The 18,998-nt window shown below is 40.8% G+C and overlaps 1 protein-coding gene across 3 annotated transcripts; it reads right to left on the bottom strand.

Moving 5' to 3' along the window:
* Nucleotides 1-427: 427 nt before the first annotated feature.
* Nucleotides 428-3,431, bottom strand: ino80c (INO80 complex subunit C). 3 transcript variants are annotated; one of them, XM_070912438.1, is made up of 6 exons: nucleotides 3,177-3,431; nucleotides 2,433-2,435; nucleotides 1,924-2,040; nucleotides 1,713-1,824; nucleotides 1,298-1,365; nucleotides 428-1,195 (listed from the first exon to the last, which is right to left on the bottom strand). In XM_070912438.1, exons 1-6 carry the CDS (start codon nucleotides 3,351-3,353, stop codon nucleotides 1,064-1,066), a joined length of 609 nt encoding a protein of 202 aa, XP_070768539.1. In that variant the 5' UTR covers nucleotides 3,354-3,431; the 3' UTR covers nucleotides 428-1,063. The 3 variants fall into 3 exon arrangements, with proteins under 3 accessions (XP_070768539.1, XP_070768538.1, XP_070768537.1); XM_070912437.1 differs by lacking the exon at nucleotides 2,433-2,435 and having other exon boundaries at nucleotides 3,162-3,431; XM_070912436.1 differs by lacking the exon at nucleotides 2,433-2,435.
* Nucleotides 3,432-18,998: the final 15,567 nt, after the last annotated feature.

Below are 18,998 nucleotides of genomic sequence, written 5' to 3'. Positions count from 1 at the left end.
ATGTGGAACCAATTCTACATTTATATGTGACACGTGAAATTAGGCCTGCTTGGTGACTCCTGGCCCAGCAACATTTGCATAGCTTACATACAAATCCAGCTAAGTACAGTAGCAGTGGATGTTTCAGTTAAGGCACTCATTGTCAGGAGTGTTTTATATCAAAGTATAACAAATGTGATTAAAGGTGGTCAACAAAATTGTGATGGCACAAATTTCAGCCAGCAATTTTGTCTGTCTCCATCTACAACTGAGAAAACAAAGTAAATATATGTGTTTTTATTTCACACTTACTTTGGCAATGTAAACGTCTGTTTCCCATGCCAATGAAGCCCCTTTGAATTGAATTGGAAAAAAAAAATGTATACAAAGAAGCATGAAGAAAGCACAGATGAAAAAGACCTTTAACAACAAAAACATTCAAGTTAGGTTTAATGGGCTCCTTATAAAAAAAGTAACTGACAGTCAATCTGAAATGGACAAACTCCTTCCAACAGCTTTGCAACATTTTTGCCTGCATTTCTCACCCCAACGTGACTGAATTTACACCTCTGGAAACAGATGTTCTACCACAAGGGGGCATACAGCATCCTAGCCAGTAACGCTTGTACTCTGTACATACTTGAGAAACAACAGAAACAACTGCATGTCCCTCGTGGACTTAGCAGGAGCAAATCCATGCCAAGCTCCCAAATATGCCCCATAGTTTACAGGAAAAAATCATCAAGGATACTGGAAAGTGTATTTTGACAAATAAGCAAAAGGATATCTTATTGCTGACTTTTGAACAAACTTATAAACACTTTCTGAAATGTTTCTAAATTTCACATTTGTTGCATTTATTTTGTCACACAGTAACAATTATGACTCAGATTGCCTTCTTAAAACAGCAGTGCGATTATTCAGCAGTGGCCAGCCTGTCCAGGAGTTGTCATCTCAACTTTGTTGCCTCTCTGGGAGCAGCCTGAGCTCTCAAGAGTCTCCTGGCTGGCCCAACAGCTTCCTACACTGACATGAGTTCAGTTCTGGTTTGAACCTGTTTCAGGTTTCAAGCCCTGCTCAGCTGTCAGGGTACGATGCAAGTTGCCTTTCGAAGGGCCAGGTAGCCGGTAACAACATCGGTGGGGAGGAGACGGATGTAGGAGAACTCCTCCGATGATGTGAAGCGGAGCTTCGTCTGAGGGTCTGTGTAGTTTGCCTGAGGAGAGACAAGACAGAGTATTCAGTGTGTGCTTTATACAAGACTTTAAAGTAATTTAGTTGAATGTACAATGAGGATTTTAGCAAAGTGATTTCTCACAGGGAGTCCAGAGATGTCGGAGTATTTCTTGGTTGGCTTTAAGGAGGGAGGGGCGTCAATGTTGTAGTCTGTGAACACAGAAATGTCATAAATTGAACTACGGATTAAAAAAGTACCATTAAGGCCATTTCTTCTAAAAGTGATACTGACTTATCACTACAGTAACGTAACGTAATAATTTTATGCAGTATGCTGTGGTGAGACTGTCAAAGCCTCTTTTTGTCCAAAACATTACAGCACATTAACCTAAAAAGTCATTTAAAATGCATTTAACTAAGACAAACTGAATGTATTAGTTTTTTGACACAACTATATATAAGTATAAATGTGGTTGTATTTTGAATATAGAAATATGGCCTAATTGTTTAGAGGAAACAAGTGTACCACATGTACCAGGTAAAAATAAAAAACTTACAGTTGGGATCATTGAGCTTCCAGGGTAGCGTCCGCTCCAAAACCAGAATCTGTTTCAGATTCTTCCAGGTCCTGTTCTTTTTACCTGCTGCTGCTCCACCAATCCCAGAGTGCTGCCAGGATTAAGAGAAGGGAAAAAAGGGGGCAGAAATTGAGGAAAAAGCAACAGAAGCAGATAAACGTAAACCAGGATGGACACAGACGCCGCTCACCATAAATGCAGGGTCTTTGAATGGTGGAGGCTTCGCTGTGCACTCTGTGGTGGCAGTTGGACCGCTGTCAACTGTTCCCGCTGCCTTCACCTCAGCCGCCGACTCCACAGCTGCTACCTGATGACACACGGAAGACAACGCTTCTTCAGACAAACAGTAATCACATTTCATTTTAAGCTACTTGTTTTACATGTGTAAATGTACATGTACGTGTAACCAAAGTCTACAGTTGGATAAGCACAGCGTAACACGAACCTTAAAGATACAATCTCATGACTCTCTGTCTAATGTAGCTTTTACGACATACATAACACAACAATCACATGTAGGTCACCACTGGCAAAAACAAGATATTTATTTATTTTCTAAAGAGTTACGGTCATCAGTCAGTAACGTCACACCTGTTTTCTTGATTTTACACTGAGCTCATGGGGACGCAATACGTGTGGTAGAATACAAAATGAAGAACACTGATTCACAGACATCAAGGGGGGCTCTGGTCTTAATACTTGCTGTCAAATATGGCCTCATGCACAAGATCAGGATGTTAACATTTCATCTGTTTTTGCACTAAAAAGCATCCCTGTACATATATTTGCACATACTGCAGTTTTGTACTCTGTGTTTGTGATGTACTGTTTAGTCGTACCTTCTGGCCACCTTAGAGCTGAAGCAATTAGCCGATTAATCGAATAGTTGAATAGAAAATTAATCTACAACATTTTGATAATTGATCAATCGTTTTCAAGTCAGTTTCAGTTTTCAAATGGGAGGATTTGCAGCTTTTTAAATGATAGTATTTACTGACTGATAGTATATACTGAATGATAGTATTTACTGAATGATAGTATATACTGAATGGTAGTATTTACTGAATGATAGTATATACTGCATGTCCTTGGGATTTGGACTGGTTGGATAAAACAATTGATTTGAGGATGCCACCTCCCTGGGAAACTACAATGGGCCTTTCTCCCCAAGTCCTGACATTTTCGATTAATCGAGAAACTAATCTGCAAATTGTTCAATAATGAAAATAATGTTTGCAGCCCTAGTTTTCTTGCTTTGCATATTTCTTGCATTCCCTTGCTCATTTCTAGTGTCTGTCTAGTACAATTGACCAAACACAATCCCTGTGCGTATTTTTTACTGTAACTCAGTCATGTTCAGTAGTTACTCACTGAATAACAATAAATTAAAAAACTGTACCTGAATGATTAATTTAGATACTGATGGACAGATAAATCGCTTACCTGTGTCTGTGTTGTTGGTGTCGCTGTCAACTGTCCTTTCTTCTTCTTGCTGCCGCTCCCGGTGACCTGCGGAGCGGCAGAAACCGCCGGACTACCGGGACGTTTCTTCCCCCGCAGAGCGGCAGAGCTGGCGGTTGCCGGCGGGGCCCTGACGGTTATCGGGATCTGAGACGCCATTTGTGGTGAACAAAGCGGTCCTAATATACGATGTAAATGCTGCTTTCTCTCTCGGCACTTAGCATTAGCCGTCCACTATCCGGATCGTAAACATCGCTTTACCCGGATATAGAATTTTTTCACTTCCGGTGACATAATTTATCAAATTTAGAAATTGATCAAATAATATTTAATATTATGATTATCTTAATTTAATGTGTAACGAAAATACACACATACGTTTTAGTGTATGTAGTTAAATGTGAATGCAGTAAAACATAACATGCTATATAGGCTATGTAGTTCTTTTTTTGTTTTGCGTTGTTCAGATACATTTGTCTCATATTATGAGACCATATATATTCTAAGAATATAATGCAAACAAGAGAAAAGAGGATTAAATAGGAATCCCCATCAAAACCAAGGCATACACATGTCACATAGAAAAACTAAAAAAGAAAAACAAATCCAAAAAAAAAGAAAACATTTGTGAAACTTGCTTTAGCTGAAATATAAATATCACAGAGACCAAAAATCCATCTCTAGCTCTAACTGTAAGGCCAGTGTCTTGGTCAAAGGCAGTGGTACAAGAATCTTTTTATTAACCAGTATGCATGTTGGCTAAAAAACTAAGACAGAGCTAAAAAAAAAAAAAAAAAAGAAAGAAAAACCTAAAGGAGCTAAAGATGTAGTGTAGATTCCACTGCTTTGTGTAAAAAACACACACCTGAACAAGGGAAATTATACCTACATTTTCGGTCAAAGTGAACATTGTAATATGTTAGTTGTTGTTGTTTTTTTTAAATGTGTCTTGTGACTCCGTAAACCGGACTGTCTTTAGCTCCAGTCAACAGTGCAAAACATTCAAACTCAGTGTAAACCTGTCTGGTTTTAAGAGCAGAAATGAAAATAAAATAGTTTCTTTGTTTTTGTTTCATCAGCAGAGTCGAGGGAAATCGGTCCTGCAGTTTTCTTCAATATCACTTGTTTTCACCAAGCAGCCAAATGAATGCCTCCCCTTTCGAGACTTTGCATCCAGTAAAGCAGTCACAGTAGTTTGTTTGCGGCATCCTTGTATTTTTTACTCAACACAAATTGTTCAAGGTTTTCACAGTTTGGTACATCCAGTAGCTCTGCTTCTTTTCCAAAAACGAAATGTTGAAATTTTTCCATAATGTAAGAAAAATGTAGTGAGGGTGGTTTTCTACATTAAAGTGAAACACAATAACCAAAACCTTTAACAGAACCATATTTTTGAATCAAGAATATTACACATACAGCAGTCTTGTAGTTTGATGTGTCAACCACTGGACATATTGCCCCTGAATCAAAGGTTGAAAGCCATTGCTGACCAGGAATGAAAGGCATGAACTCTGAAAACAGAGTGCAGGCATTATTTACAATAACTGATATGATTTGTTTGTGAGTTTTTCAGGTTTGTATTCTGCTTTATATCCCCTGAATATGGAGTTGTTTATGTTGTTTATTATCCAGTAGGTGAATGTTAAATCTTGAATTATTTGTTGGAGTTGTGACATGACAGTGTGATTTTGTAAGATGGAAGAATGATATTTTTATTATCTTTTATATATCTAGACCAATGTATAAAGCACATTTAAAACAACAGTTGACCAAAGTGCTGTACAGTCAAATACATATTAACTGCACTTATGATACATGATAAAACAAACAAATAAATATAGTTGATTAATAAAGTCTTTATTCCCCTGCTTATTCTTATGGCTCACAGAGGGGCTGGAGCCTATCCCAGCTGACATTGCGGCAGGAGGTGGGGTACGACTTGGACAGGTCGCCAGCCTATCACAGGGCTGAAAGTGCCAATTAACCTAACCTGCATGTCTTTGGCGTGTGGGAGGAAACCGGAGCACCCGGAGTAAACCCACGCAGACACGGAGAGAATATGCAAACTCTACACAGAGAGGGAACAACCTCTGTGCGGCAACAGTGCTAACCACTGCGCCACCGTGCTGCCCATAGTGAAGGTGAATCAGGGTGAAAATATCCGGGAGGAAGAGATTATGACTTGGAATTTGGAGTGCCAGAAAACCCCCCTCACACTGCGGTGTAGACAGCCACGGGTCTCCTCCAATCGACATAGAGATCCAGCAGCTTGTTTTCACCTGGCAGGGAGGAGGTTTGCTGGGAGGAAGTGTGGTGTACCAAGGTTCACCACACTCCCCCCCAGCACCCACCCACCCACCCCCTCCATCCCTGCACAGGTGCCCCACCCACCCACTAATCGACTACCACTAAAATATTATATTATATATTACTGTATTAAAGTATAAATATATAATAATAATGTAAATAACCAAATATATAGATATATAATTATATAAATATATGAAATATTTTATGGCTTCCAATTCCTCTGTCATGTTAATCCTATTTATCCACAGATGTTTGGAGTCTGATTCACCTTCACAGAAACTTACCTCTCTCTCTATACTCACCTCCACTCCCAGACATCTCCTCCTTTGGTTCCGTCTTCAGTCTGCCAGCTTCCCATGGACCCTGAAGCTGTATAGACAGGAGTAGTCAGGATTGCCCCAGTTGCTCTCGACTTGCAACCTCACGTATTTGAAGACACCTTTAATATGATCCTGAGAGACAAAAGGAAAAGAGAGAGTGGGTCAAAAAAGGGTGGATGGGATATAAGGGATATAATGAATACAACAAGGACAGATAACGAGAGATGACATTAGCTTGTGGGTGAAATAAAAGAAATGTGCATGTGTTTAATTGCATGGTGTAATACTCACAGGCAGTTTGAAAGTCTGTACTGAGTCCCCGTCCTGATCATAAAGAAATGTTCCTAAACGGCTTCCTTCATCGTCTAAAGTTTCCATTCCCTGTGAGAGAGAAAGAGAGACATCCAGTTGAACACCACCTTTATGTATGTGACAGTGAAACTGAGTGCTATACAGGATGTCTGCAGCATAACAATGTTACATTTGTGACTTACATAGACTGAAAACTCTTTTGGGGCGCTGGAAATTGAGCCAGTCGGGGACACGTTCTTCGAAATGTGGCCCAGTGTCACATGGCTGATGGTGATTGGGTGGGACAGGCTGATGAATAAATGTCCACGCCCACCCTCAAAGGCCCAGCAGCATCCTAGAGTCAGACGGGACTGTCCCTGAGGAAAAAGAGTGAAAAAGAGAATTTACATGTGCTGTATGTATAAAAAAGAATCCCAATTATATCATATAGCCATACCACATAGCCATCTGTTTTGTGTGTGTAGCTCCTACCTGAATAACAATTCTTGGGCTCACAGGTGGTTTCCAGATAGGTATCCCAAAAAACGTCAGTTCTGCCTCCGGTGTGCAGTACGTTTTTGAGGACAGGTGGACTAAAACATTGGCCCCTGCACACAAAAACACATACAAAGAAAGTGAGAAAGCAATCTCAAAACTAAAAGGCATATGTGTGAATTACAATCAGACAGATCAAAATGACAAGTATGATTTAGATGTCTCACCCTGTGACCCCAGAGCGAAGTTGGGCAAAGTGTCCGCTGCCGGAAGTAGTTGGTTTATCATCTTCTTTAAGCTCAGCAGCTCGTCCTGGAGCCGTCTGAGGGTCTTCTCCATGTCTTCAGATGCTGCATTCGAGTCCTGTAAATGAGACGAGGTTAATCTAATGCTGCATGTTGACAGCTTTGGGGTATTAACATTCTGATGTCAATATGTGTTTTAGGACATCTAGGAGAACAGAGATTGTGAAACTGTAAAGTATAAAAAGAGGTTTCTATCTAAAAGTCAAGCTTCTTTCATGGGTCGTACCATAGACGGGATGACAGGTGAGACTGGTGACTCTGCGGGTCCTGAATCCAGAACGTTGCTGCTCAGACTCAAGTATGCAAATCCTGATGGATGGAGAGAAACAAGGTCAGGGACTCTGTACTAGATTTGATTATTTGTGGAAGGAGAGATCACTTACCAAAACACAGGGGAAGTAAGAAGAAGAGAAAGCAAAAAGTCTTTAGGGATGACATGGTGGAGCTCCTGCTGTTGCTGTTTCTGTTGCCGTTATTGTTGCTGTTGTCATTTCTATTGCCATTGTCATTGCTGTTGCTGTTGTTGTTTCTGTTGCTGGTGCTCCCTCTAATACTGGCCCCAGAATGGGTGCCACGTCTTTTGAAAATCCTGAATGTAACAAAAATGAGAAAAAGAGTGAAGGCTTTGAAGGTGTATAATGAAGATTGACCGATTGACTGCTTTAAACACACGCATACCACGTGTACACATACAGCATGACGGTGGCACACACAAACCCCAGCTTACCTGTACATGGTCTCTTTATAGGAAATGTTCGCTTCTCCGTCACTATTGTAGTATCCAGTGGTTTCCAATCGAAGGCTTTTTCGACGCATGACTCTAAAGCAAATGAGTGAGCGGGGGGGGGGTTACTTTTCTAATTATTAGACTTATTAATACTTAGACTTATTAGAAATATAAATCCAGTCAGCTATGTACATTACTGCCCTTAAATGCATGTTAAGGTTCAAACAAGTAGCCCGAAATTACAGGGACCCAGTTAAATATGTAATAGTAACTTTCCACATGCGCATGAAAGTAACCAAAACAATTTTCAATAAAAATATTGTTTTAGGATTAGACTTTAGGGAATTCTTGGCTATGACTGGATTGCATCTTCTTGATGCTTTCTAATATTTTGTCAGGCTCAATTTACATACACTGGACAAATATATAAAAATACAAAAATATAAAAAATATTATATTATATAGAACAATAATTTTCCTTACCTATGTCAGAAATCAGTGGATCTAAACGTTGATCGTTTTTGATAGTTTTGAGTGTTGAGTTTTGAGTTTCTTCAGACGTTTTGCTTGACGTTGTGCACTGTGTTCACTGTGTCATCAGGGAATGAAAAGTCAAATTCCACACGTTAACATTCTAATTACGTCATAATGACTTAAGAGCGAAAGGCCTAACGTGCACGTACCTAAGAACTCACACGCACACGCTGACCCATACTTCAATTCAAAGAGTGTTAGGCTTACGTAAGGCATGGGCATGCAGTAAAACGCCATTTAAAAAAAACGAGTGAATAAGAAAATGAAACCAAGTACAGTTGAAAAATGAAAAAAAAAAACGCGTTAGTATTGCTAGAACCAATACCAACATTGATATCACAGTAACCTGAAGCAGCTGACTCGTGTCAGTGGAGTGCTGCTGCCACCATGTGTTTTATGGGAGGTCCTGCATGAGAGGCGATCTGTGCAAAGAGACACTTACTTACTGACAGAAACAAGAGGATCACATAATGGATGAACGCTCACCCTGAAGACAATTACTTTTTTAGCTCCTCAAAGGACCCAAATGATAAAGCTGCTAACCTTCCTGTAAAGGTTCATGGTGTACTTGTGACACTCAGCAGTTTTTAGTGACCTGATTGCATTTTACTTTTTCAGCCTTTATTTATCTCCTATCTATCTTATCATCTTAAAGAAATAACCCGAAGAGCTAATTTCCTTCTCCATTCTCTTTTTTATGCTTTTTCTTTGCCTTCGGTCCAATTTTTATCCTAAATACATATTAAAATATTGCAATTACAAGCCCTTAGCTGCATCTGAGGCCTTATTGGATTGATGGTATTTTTGAAAGTAGTGACCCATAAAAACAGGCCAAAGTTATGGCCGTCTGTCGTTCTGATCTACAAGGGTTTCCATCCAGTTCCAGCCATGCTTTGAGCTTTATACATATTCCAACATGCAACAATATTTCCCATTATTTAATGAAACCACAACCATATTCAGAAAATTTAAGAGGGCGACACTCTGTCTTTCTACACATTCTACATGTTTTGCTGAAAATCCCTAAAATAAAGAAGTGTCTGCAGGTTGGATGTGTCCATGAGTTGGGAGCAGTTTTAAGATTTTCTCCTCTTAACCTCTTTGTTTCATCTGAATCTGAAAGTGTTAGAGGCCTGAAGAGGTATAACTATCCAGTATCACAAAGATCAGAGAAAAAAAAGGAATCTACAATTGAGTTGCAAAACATTATTTTTCTTCTTTCCTGTACCATTAATCATTTTGCGACATCTTACATTCATCTTGCAACACCTTGCAGGGGTCCTCACGGCACTGCTGTAAAACACAATTTGGCCTATATGTATGCATGGCCAAATACTTATGAAAATCCCATTTGAATAAAGTTATAACAACAACCACATACACTTCATTTGACTTGACCTGCCAAAGAGTGGAAGTGAGAAAAACTTTCCCTCCCTACATGTCAGCATAACACCAGGCTGTGGTGGCCTCTGGTAATCTGCTGGTTGATTAGAGGATGTCATGCCTTGGGAGGTACACGGTTATTCTCTTGTCGTTCAGTCACAATATTTCACACAAACACCTTTGAGAGAAAAGTGCCTCAAGCATATCCATCAGCCTGTGCTGGCCCACCAGGGTAAGGGCCTGCATCCAGACATCCCCACACAACAAACATCTACTACATCCAAATTTAACACAGTGCCCTCTGAGCTACTGCGGAGACCTTGATAAACTGAGGGATGCTGGTATAGTACTGCATGTGTGAGGGTGTATTTGAGCCACACACAGAGAAGCTTTACCGCTACTTTGTTGTCCTTGTCCTGTGTTATGGAGACTAGAGGACCACACTCGCAGGGGAAATGCTGATTCAGAGGAAGGTCTTTCCAAATGTCTCATTCATTTTTCAGCGCTGGCACACAGCAACTGTCGGCTACATTAATAAAGTATATCTAGAGACTCTGCTCGAGCTCAATTGCAAACAGATATGAATGTTTTATGGGTGAAGTTAAACTATGAGCGGTAACTGTGGGGCATTGGACCCACACACCCCTTCCCTTATAAACACATCACCTACTGTAAGAGGTAGACAGCAGGCTGGAGCAGCATGCTGGAAGCAGCAACATCAAAGTCAAAGATTTTGCACCAGCTGTACTCAAGCTTACAGTCTAAACACACCTGGGTGCCACACAGAGCTCTTCTGTCAAACAAGGGAAGCTGTTTTGCGTTGTTCTAAGCTGTCTGTGATCCTCTTGGAACTGTCCTGTTGCCACAAAAAGCCATAGAAAAAGCCTTAAAGTTGATGTTCATGTTGACACACACAGACATATGCATACATGCTGCTAGGGATGTAATTTAAAAGCAGATTATGTAAGCGTGTTGGTGGAGTTTTCTGCTCTGGTGACTCTGGGTGGTATGCAAGCCAAACATGTAAGCCACAGCCTGAAGCACAATTTATTGATCTGTGACAGCAGGTCATTGACTGGTGCTGGGTATGTGTCTATGTTTGTAATGGGGATGGATAGCTCTCACGTGTGTGCATGCATGCATGTGTGCGTAGGCAGACCCTATATAAAAAAAAGTGTTCTTTCAACTTTTCAACTGTAGTGTTCTATGTTAGTACATTTTAAAGGGGTCCGCTGAAAACTATAGTCAAAACATTTGCAATATTTAAAGCGTATGCAACCTGTGTATTTCAACAAAAACAGTTATCAATAGAAAGATATCTGAGCAAGCTTGGTCTTTTTCAGTTTAGTTAAATACATTTGTGTGTCTCTGATTCTGGGGTGTTTAGTGCCTTGCTCGAGGGTGTGTCAGTGGTGTTTTGGCCAGGAGGACAGAGCTCCTCTTTTTTCCTTCCTGCTCTGTGATTGTGTTTAAAAGTATAACTTTGCAATCGCAAGCCTGTTTCTTTAACCTATACACATGCTGCACAAAGGATGTGGGCAATATATTTATTTCTAAAGAATAACAGAAATCAAATTGCTTTAACAAATTAAAGCCTTCACAGCTTTAAAGTGGATCTGGTGCACTGTAAAAGCAGCAGACTGTAGGCTTTCTCTTCCAACTGTAAGATTATAATTATAGAACAAAAAAAAACCAAGGTTGTGAGAACCTTTTGCAGATGTATAATGACTTATACAAGATGGCAAGCTTGTCAGGGGAGAATGCAAATAGGCAGTGTGTATCACATATCTAATCATTCACTGTGCTGAATCTGGCTTCCTGAATACATTCTGCATGACCTGACCTAGAAGTTGCTGCAGCTGTATTGTGATTTGCATCTCATCAAGTCCGGGCAGAGTGTTTTCTGTCTGTGCAGGTAGAGCGTTGAGTCATAAAAATGAGACACGGCTCCTCACTGACTTCATTATGTGCAACAGGAGTTTGGCAGTGATGCCGACACAAACCAATTTGCATGCGTAACTCTAAAAAAGTGGACTGACATCACATCATACACATCACATATTGGCCACCTTGAATCTTTCACAGAATTACACCCGGGGGTGCATTGCCAATCAGAAACAGAGTTTACCATCCCTGTGAATGAGCGGTCAATAAAACGGTATCAACTGAAGGAAACAGACTCACTGAGTCAGGCAGCGAGCTCTGCCTGGCACTGGCAATGGTCTGAGCACTCCCAAGTGCTTCTCTTATTCTTGTCATAAATTGTGATGAAAAAAAGGTTATGCCTGCAGTCAAGACATTTAAACACTCCCCTGATGGAACAGGTAATAGTGAGCAATACTGTTGACATCTTATTTATAGCTTCTTGTAACTGAGAGTATCCCATTTGCCATAAACAGTTCTCCTCTTGTGTGTGGTGGAAAAGATGAGCCAATTTTCTTTTCCACTCTCTTTTCTCTACTTTTTCAGTTCAATTTTTATCCTCAATATATAGCAATATATGACAAGCCCTTAGCGGCATCTGAGGGCTTATTGGATTGATGGTATGTTTGCAAGTAGTGGCCCATAAAAACAGGCTGAAGTTATGGCCCTCTGTCATACTGACCTAACAGAGCTTCCCAGTTCCAGCAGTGCTTATTTGTACATATTCCAACATACAGGTATATGTCATACAAAGTGAAACAAAAAGGTTTCTAAGAACATCTTCCTGCTAAAGTTTTTTAGTCAGTGTTGAAGTTTTTACAATTAATTCAGATATAAATCTTCCCTGTACTAGATTGTATCATCTAATGGCAGAAACAGCTTTGATTAATACAGACTGATAAGTTCAGGAGATGGATGGATGGATCACTAAGAATAGAAGGACTATGGCAAATATGTTGGATACAGTAGCCACTTTTCATATCCTGTGTTTTTGCCGGCAGTGAAATATTCTAACTTCTACAAAACTCTAGTTTAAAAAAGGAAGGATAGAAAAAGCTTCAGATGGGTTTCCTGTTTGTTTAAGTATTATTACTTGAATGTGCATTTTCAGTGAAAAAGGAGGAGTTGTAATGCCCTCAGGTTAAAAAAAAAGCTTTCATTTGCATGGCTTGATCAAAAATGCAAATCAAAAACATTTAACACATGCAGGAGAAGATTGAGGTGCTTGCATTTCACACAGTTTGGTGTGCTACCTCTTGATAGAGGCTACAACAAGGTCAGAAGGCATGTTTTAATGATGTTTAGTCTCAATAGTTTCTGTCTTTTTCCATTAATGAAACAAACTTAGTTTGCATTTTGGAGTGTGTGTGTGTGTGTGTGTGTGTGTGTGTTGGAAAATCCTGTTTTCTGCAGGAAAAGCAACAGTTGCCCTGAGGATTTGGTTTGGTTAAGACAGGATACACTAGGCCTTTTAGCCACTAGGGATATACATAGGCTCACTGCCCATTCATGCTGAAAGGTGGATGTAGGTATGATTTACTGAAGGAATTGTCTTAAATGATTTCATTACTTGGTTACCCAACACTTAAGCCACTCTTATTTCAAATAGTTATTATGTCAAGTTTGTCTTCCTTTCTTTCTCTCATATAAATAATTAAAGTTGTAGAACAGAAAGAGCCAGTTGAAATTCCTGTAAAATAGGTTTTTACTGAACCAACCAATGCATAAATTCATATATTTGTTGTTGAATCCAAATTTGTCCATTCAATTTCACTGGGATGGGATCAGTTATAGTATTTCTTCCGGGTTGGGGAAGTGAAGGGAGGGATGAGCAATGATGCTGCCTGTTTGCCCCGCACATCAGCAGCCAAGCTCCTCTCTCTCTCTCTCTGTCTCTCTCTCTCGCTCTCTCTCTCTCTCTCTCTCTCTCTCCCTCTCTCTCCCTCTCTCCCGCTCTCTCTCAGTCAGACAGACAGACCCAGGCCAGGCAGAGGCAGCGCGTCCGCCCGGAGAGAGAGACCGCACCGCATAGCGCTACTGCCGTCTGAATGAACCGTACTCACATTCACGGTATTTTCAAATGGATGCCTCCTCTGATACCGCCTTTTGACACTGGACGGTGCTCTTGTAGCCGCGTTCAACGGGAGAAACACCTCATCCCGGGCTTGTTTTATTTTAGGTAACTGGTTTGTCTCGACGACACAGAGAGGACCACACTCCTCCCCCCCCCCCCACCCCCCCCCCTCAATCGTTAGCTCGCTAAGCTAGCTAGCTAGCCCGCTAACTTAGCTGTGATACTTTGTACCGTATCGGCGTCTGTTTTCTGCCTCGTAGCTAGCCTGCGGTCAGTTGTGCCACAGCGGTGGATTGAGGTACCCCGTCACTCTAGGTAAGCGAACAATATATATGAAAAACACTGCTTTATAATTGTGTTTTTTATTTCAGCCACACTGACAACCGCGGGCTTGTTTCTGAGCAGTGAACCACCAGCGTTATATAGTAGCAGCAGACTGGCGCTATGGCAGGCAGGCAGGCAGGCAGAGGGGCTCTTGTTGACAGAAGCAGCCAAGCAACGGGGATGTGATGCGACTCACCCGTTAAACACACAAATTGTCACTTCACTTCCAAGCTAATTAGCCGATAATTGCTGTTCTGCAGCCAGATTGAAATATGTTAATTGAGAGAATGCCTGGTTTGTCGATAATAATGGTTCCCATAAATACTTTTTTGAGCCATCTTATGTTAGCGTTTACTCTCTGACTGATCTATCTTGAATGGGCCACTGCCAGGTTAACGTTATCTTACACTTGCCACATTTGACTGCAGCCAGTTTTCCTAACGGTCCATTCAAATGACTGTTGAGACAGTTAGATAGCTTGGCCAGGATAACACCCATACAAAGGAATTACTGAATTGTTTAAAGTTGAGCATTTTGGTTACTGTATGGACTGTATATATGTGCTCTTCCTGGTGGACGTTTCCTCTTTTATCTCTGAACATTTCAGAGCTTCAGTGTTGCATCACAACCTGGAAAGATGAGCTGTACACCCGGAATTTAACCCATAGTTGGTGCTTGTTGTGTCCTGATAGAGGTCAGATGATTTAGCTTAGCCTGATGCATATATGAGGAAAATAAGTGGTGGCCAGATTGAATCTCTTTCCTTCCTTGTTTGGCTGCAGATTTTGAGTGCCCTCCCCCTCTATTGAACAAAGGTTAATCACATTTCATGTAATTCAATCACTAAGAGACCTTTTATAAGGTTTGGTTGAAGCTTGTGTGGGTCCTGACCTGTGTGTGTGAGTATGAGTGAAAGAGAGACTCATTGAGTGAGTGAACGAAGAGAGAAAGAGTGTGCTTGACTGAGCATGCATTAACAATGCTGTAATTATCTCAAGAGATAAGAAAATGGATTCACTATCAAGCCTGCAAGAGGCTGCAGTTGCCGAGCAGAGCAGATGAAGATGTAGGATTGACAGGAAACCAATTAAATTAATCTGTCATGGTCCTTAAAGGGAGAGAAAAGAGGAGCATGTATTATTTATCCCCAGTGTGTGTGTGGCGTTGCTTGTACGTGTGCAGTAGGAGAATATGCTGTGTAGCTGGAGGGAAGCTGCTGTACCTTTGCGCTACCTGTAGCATTGGTCCCATGGTGCCTGAACATGAGCTAATGGCTTTGATCATTTTTTGACCAGCTGTGTGGTGTAGCTATACTACATAAAAGAAGCACTGCCTTGACCATGAAATGTATACAGTACACGTGACTTTCAAGTTCTCTGCACATGCGTGTTATTCCCGACCTGAGTTGTATGTGTGTCAAGTTCAGGACCTCGCCTCAGAGCAGTATATCTGAACTCAGCCCCGTGTAATGGCATGACTGTTAAGCATTGAAAGGAAATGAATCATGTTCCTCATTTCAAGGCCGTGGAATCGGCATGATGCGTTTCCTGCCCTGTGTGTGTTGACTGTGTGTTCAGGCATTCATGCAGATGTGCCTGCTTTTGTGTTTGTGTCCCGCTGCTCGCATATTTGTGAGGGCTGATTTGAGATTTTTGCATTTTGGCCTATCTTCGGGGCATAGATTTAGTGAGAGGCGAGTATTTGGATTACGATGAAATAAGGTTATGCGTCCAAGAAGTGAATGACATCAACGAGGGCCCTCAACAAGTATAAAAATAAAAATGTGTGTGTAGTGTCAGTACGTCACTGTGGTTTTAGCTCATATAGAGGGTATGTGTAAGTAATAGGTTGTGTGGGTTTCCACTGTGTAATGGTATTACAGGTGGTAATAATCATGATAATAGCATGCTTTGGAATGTAATTTGTTTCATCTTTACAAAACTCCCAATTATAAAGCATGTGCACAAATGCAACCAAGATGTTTAGCCTTTTTTTAATCATGATCAGAAATGAGTAGACTTTAGTTCTTTTCTTGATTTTGCTGCTCAGTGTACTAAATTGAAAGTGAAAGATGTCATAGTGAAAATCTCTGCCATCCCCACTGTCTTGTGTGTGTTTGTATTTGTGAGTGTATGTGTTTGTCATAGAGGGTGGCTGTGGTGCATTTATTGCTCCGAGCTGGTCTGGAACAATAGCTCTATTCTGGCCCATGTCTCCGGAGGGAGGCAGCAGCATTCGGCGTTCCCGGCACTCTGTGTGCCAGCAAGGCTCGGTTTGGGATTGGGTTTCCACAGCCACCTGGAGCTCAGAGCACAGGAATGCCATTGTTCCTCCTTCCACACTATGGCCGGATCAGACACACATGCAAACACACACAAACAGACACATGCATGTACACATACTTAGTACACAGTATGCCCATACCAGCCTGCCTGTCCCCCAAAACTTAGGTCACCCTGCTTTGTTACGTTGTCACTGTTTACATAAATAAACTGTGAGACATCAAGCCTCTGTCTCCACAGCCGCTGAGACCTGACATTAGCAGCAGAGCAATATGCTTGTCTGTTTGTATTTTTAGCTGCAAATCACAGTAAATATCTGTGAGTTGAACTTATTGTGGTTTTGTACTGTTGTTTAACTCAGCTGATAATCTGCAACCTGCTTAAGACTTAAGACAGGCATGTGAAGTCAATGAGAAGCAGTTACAAATGCAGCTATTGCTGAAACAATTTCTCAATTAATCAATTAGTTGATTGACATAAAATTAATCAACAGCAAAGTTGAGAAGCAGTTAATTGTTTTAGTCATTCAACAAGCAAAAATGGCAAACTCTGGTTTCTCTAATGTGAGGAATTTTCAGCCTTTCAAGACATCAGTTTGGGCTCAGGGAAATTATAAGCAATTTTCACTATTGACTGTCATTTTCTAAACCAAACAATTAATAAATTAAACAAAAGAATAATTGACAGATTAATTGATTATGAAAATAATAGTTACTTGCAGACCGAAATGCAACCAGTCATGCAAAACTGTGACCTTGAAATTAAATTTAGATTCATTAGAATCATTAGTATGGATACATAGTGTCATAGAGAGACATCTTCTGTCATCTGTTCTAGCCGGCAAAATGTTAGTTAGACTTTGTTTACTGTAAAGAAGTCTTTTCAATCAAATCCTCCTCTCACAAGAAAACATTGCTCAAACATTAGCCGTCGGTAAGACATTTGATTACTGACAGCTTTCCAGCCAGCTACTCCTCTAAAGTGGGGTTTGTTTTTAATAATGTTGTCTGATCACAGCACACATCAGACAGACTTATCTCCACACTTTGCATCAAATGGTTTTGGCAATGTGGCAGAAAGCAGATTTGCTTCTCATAGATCCACCTATTTTATGTGTAGCATGACATAATTTAAAAGTATTTTTGGAGCAATTTTTTTTAGCCTTTATTAGAGAGGAGATAGTTGAGAGTGACAGGAAATGTGGGGAGAGATGAGTGATGACATGCATGACAGGTCCCTGCTCAAACTCAAAATGGGGATGCTTTGATTGCTTACATTCGTAGGCCCTATTTATAATTTCTTTATTGAAAAACAGATTGGATGTGCTACCTGTTTATCCTGCCTTTAGTATTGTTAGATTGACTTTTCTTCTCGAAACTGGCAGCCTAGAGTGCAGTGAAGAGATTACAGAAACTCGCTGCGGATGTTGATAGCTAGTTTGGCTAGATCAGATAGCAGAGACTTAAATGGTTGATCTTCAGACAAAGTGAGAGAAACAGAAAACGGAGAGGGATGAGAAGGAGAGAGAGATAGCTATCAGCAGCATTTAGTAGTTGTTTTTTCTCTCTCAGTCCTCTAGGGTACGTAGGCAGGCAATTTCAGTTGTGTGTGTGTGTGTGTGAGTGAGCATGTGCATATGTGGGTGTGTTTGCCTATGCGTGTGTGTGTCCTCTGGCTTTCCAGCGGGTCACATTAGGGATAGGGTTGCATAGAAGTGGGTCAGCCAGTGCCATAAGGGAGTCTTGCCAGCTCCCTGCTCCCTCTCAGGCTGGAACCAACTAAAGGCTAACGCAAACACATAAACCTTAATTGTGTGCATGTGTGTTCAGTATATGTGTATGCATTGTTGTTAATTGTTGGTGTGTTTGTGTTTATGCGCCGACACTTAGTGTAAAGATAGTGTGATCTTTGCGATTTGATTAAGATGAACATGTCCCCGCCTTGTTCACTGTACTTTGACTCCTCATAAACAGTTTTGCTGGAAACTGAAGGCAAAAAGAGTAGCAAGCCTAAGCTATGGTGCAGTATGCTTAGACTGCATATAGGGCCCCTACAGATGATTCAGAGCCTGTTACACTCAGTGTGTCTCAGCTGGATGGACACACTGTTTCTGCTGGCTTAATGATAAGGAAATAGGATTTAGCCCAGTATTCAGCAGAGGTTTATTTCATCTCCTAGCTGCAGTCTCTTGTTTTCTGCATTGGTTCTCCTCTGACAAGGAATTAATGGTCTATTTCTGTTCTCAGTTTGCTTGCCTATGTCCCTGCATTGTTGAATTGAGATGACATCAGGGGTAATAAGTAATTCACTATGTAATATAAGCATAGTGAAAGAGTGAATTATAGCCCAATATGACAAGGATCACACTTAACTTCCATCCAATACAAATAAAAGCTGCTGTTCCAAATAAAGTCATTCTCAGACTGTCGGATAATGTCAGAAAGCACTATTCTAACAAAGGAGGTCTTGTGGGCATAGTCTGTACCCACTTTCTGCCACCACTGGCCAGGTGTCCTTGGGTGTGAAATGGGCTTGGTTTCAAGTGGTGAGCCGCAAATATTGTTCTGTATTTATTATTTACACAGCCTCTTCCTCCACAGTGTTGACTGAGCCACCACTCAATAAATAGCTTTGTGGAAGAATTTTGTGGGAAGAACTCAAATCTGTGATGCATCATTGTGGATTGGGATACATAAATATTTTGAAGAAGCAAGTCTCAACTTGCAAGTGATCCGCATTCCAGCAAATGAATGACGAGTTCCTCACAAGACACTGTACCAGGCTCTTTGCCGTCATTGAGAACAGGGTAGAAACATTATAAGCATTTCAAGTGATT

Source organism: Enoplosus armatus, chromosome 9, assembly GCF_043641665.1.
Source record: "Enoplosus armatus isolate fEnoArm2 chromosome 9, fEnoArm2.hap1, whole genome shotgun sequence".
Lineage (NCBI taxonomy): Eukaryota > Metazoa > Chordata > Actinopteri > Centrarchiformes > Enoplosidae > Enoplosus > Enoplosus armatus.
This window is presented reverse-complemented; position numbering and strand designations above follow the sequence as displayed.

Bases quoted from the DNA above. Each gene is read 5' to 3' on its own strand.
- ino80c (XM_070912437.1), bottom strand. From the start codon at position 3,353: ATGGCGTCTCAGATCCCGATAACCGTCAGGGCCCCGCCGGCAACCGCC. The intron at 2,041-3,161 runs GTCCATCAGTAT...GTGTGTCATCAG, and splicing joins CACAGGTAAGCGATTTATCT to GTAGCAGCTGTGGAGTCGGC. The intron at 1,196-1,297 runs GTGAGAAATCAC...GTCTCTCCTCAG, and splicing joins CCGACATCTCTGGACTCCCT to GCAAACTACACAGACCCTCA.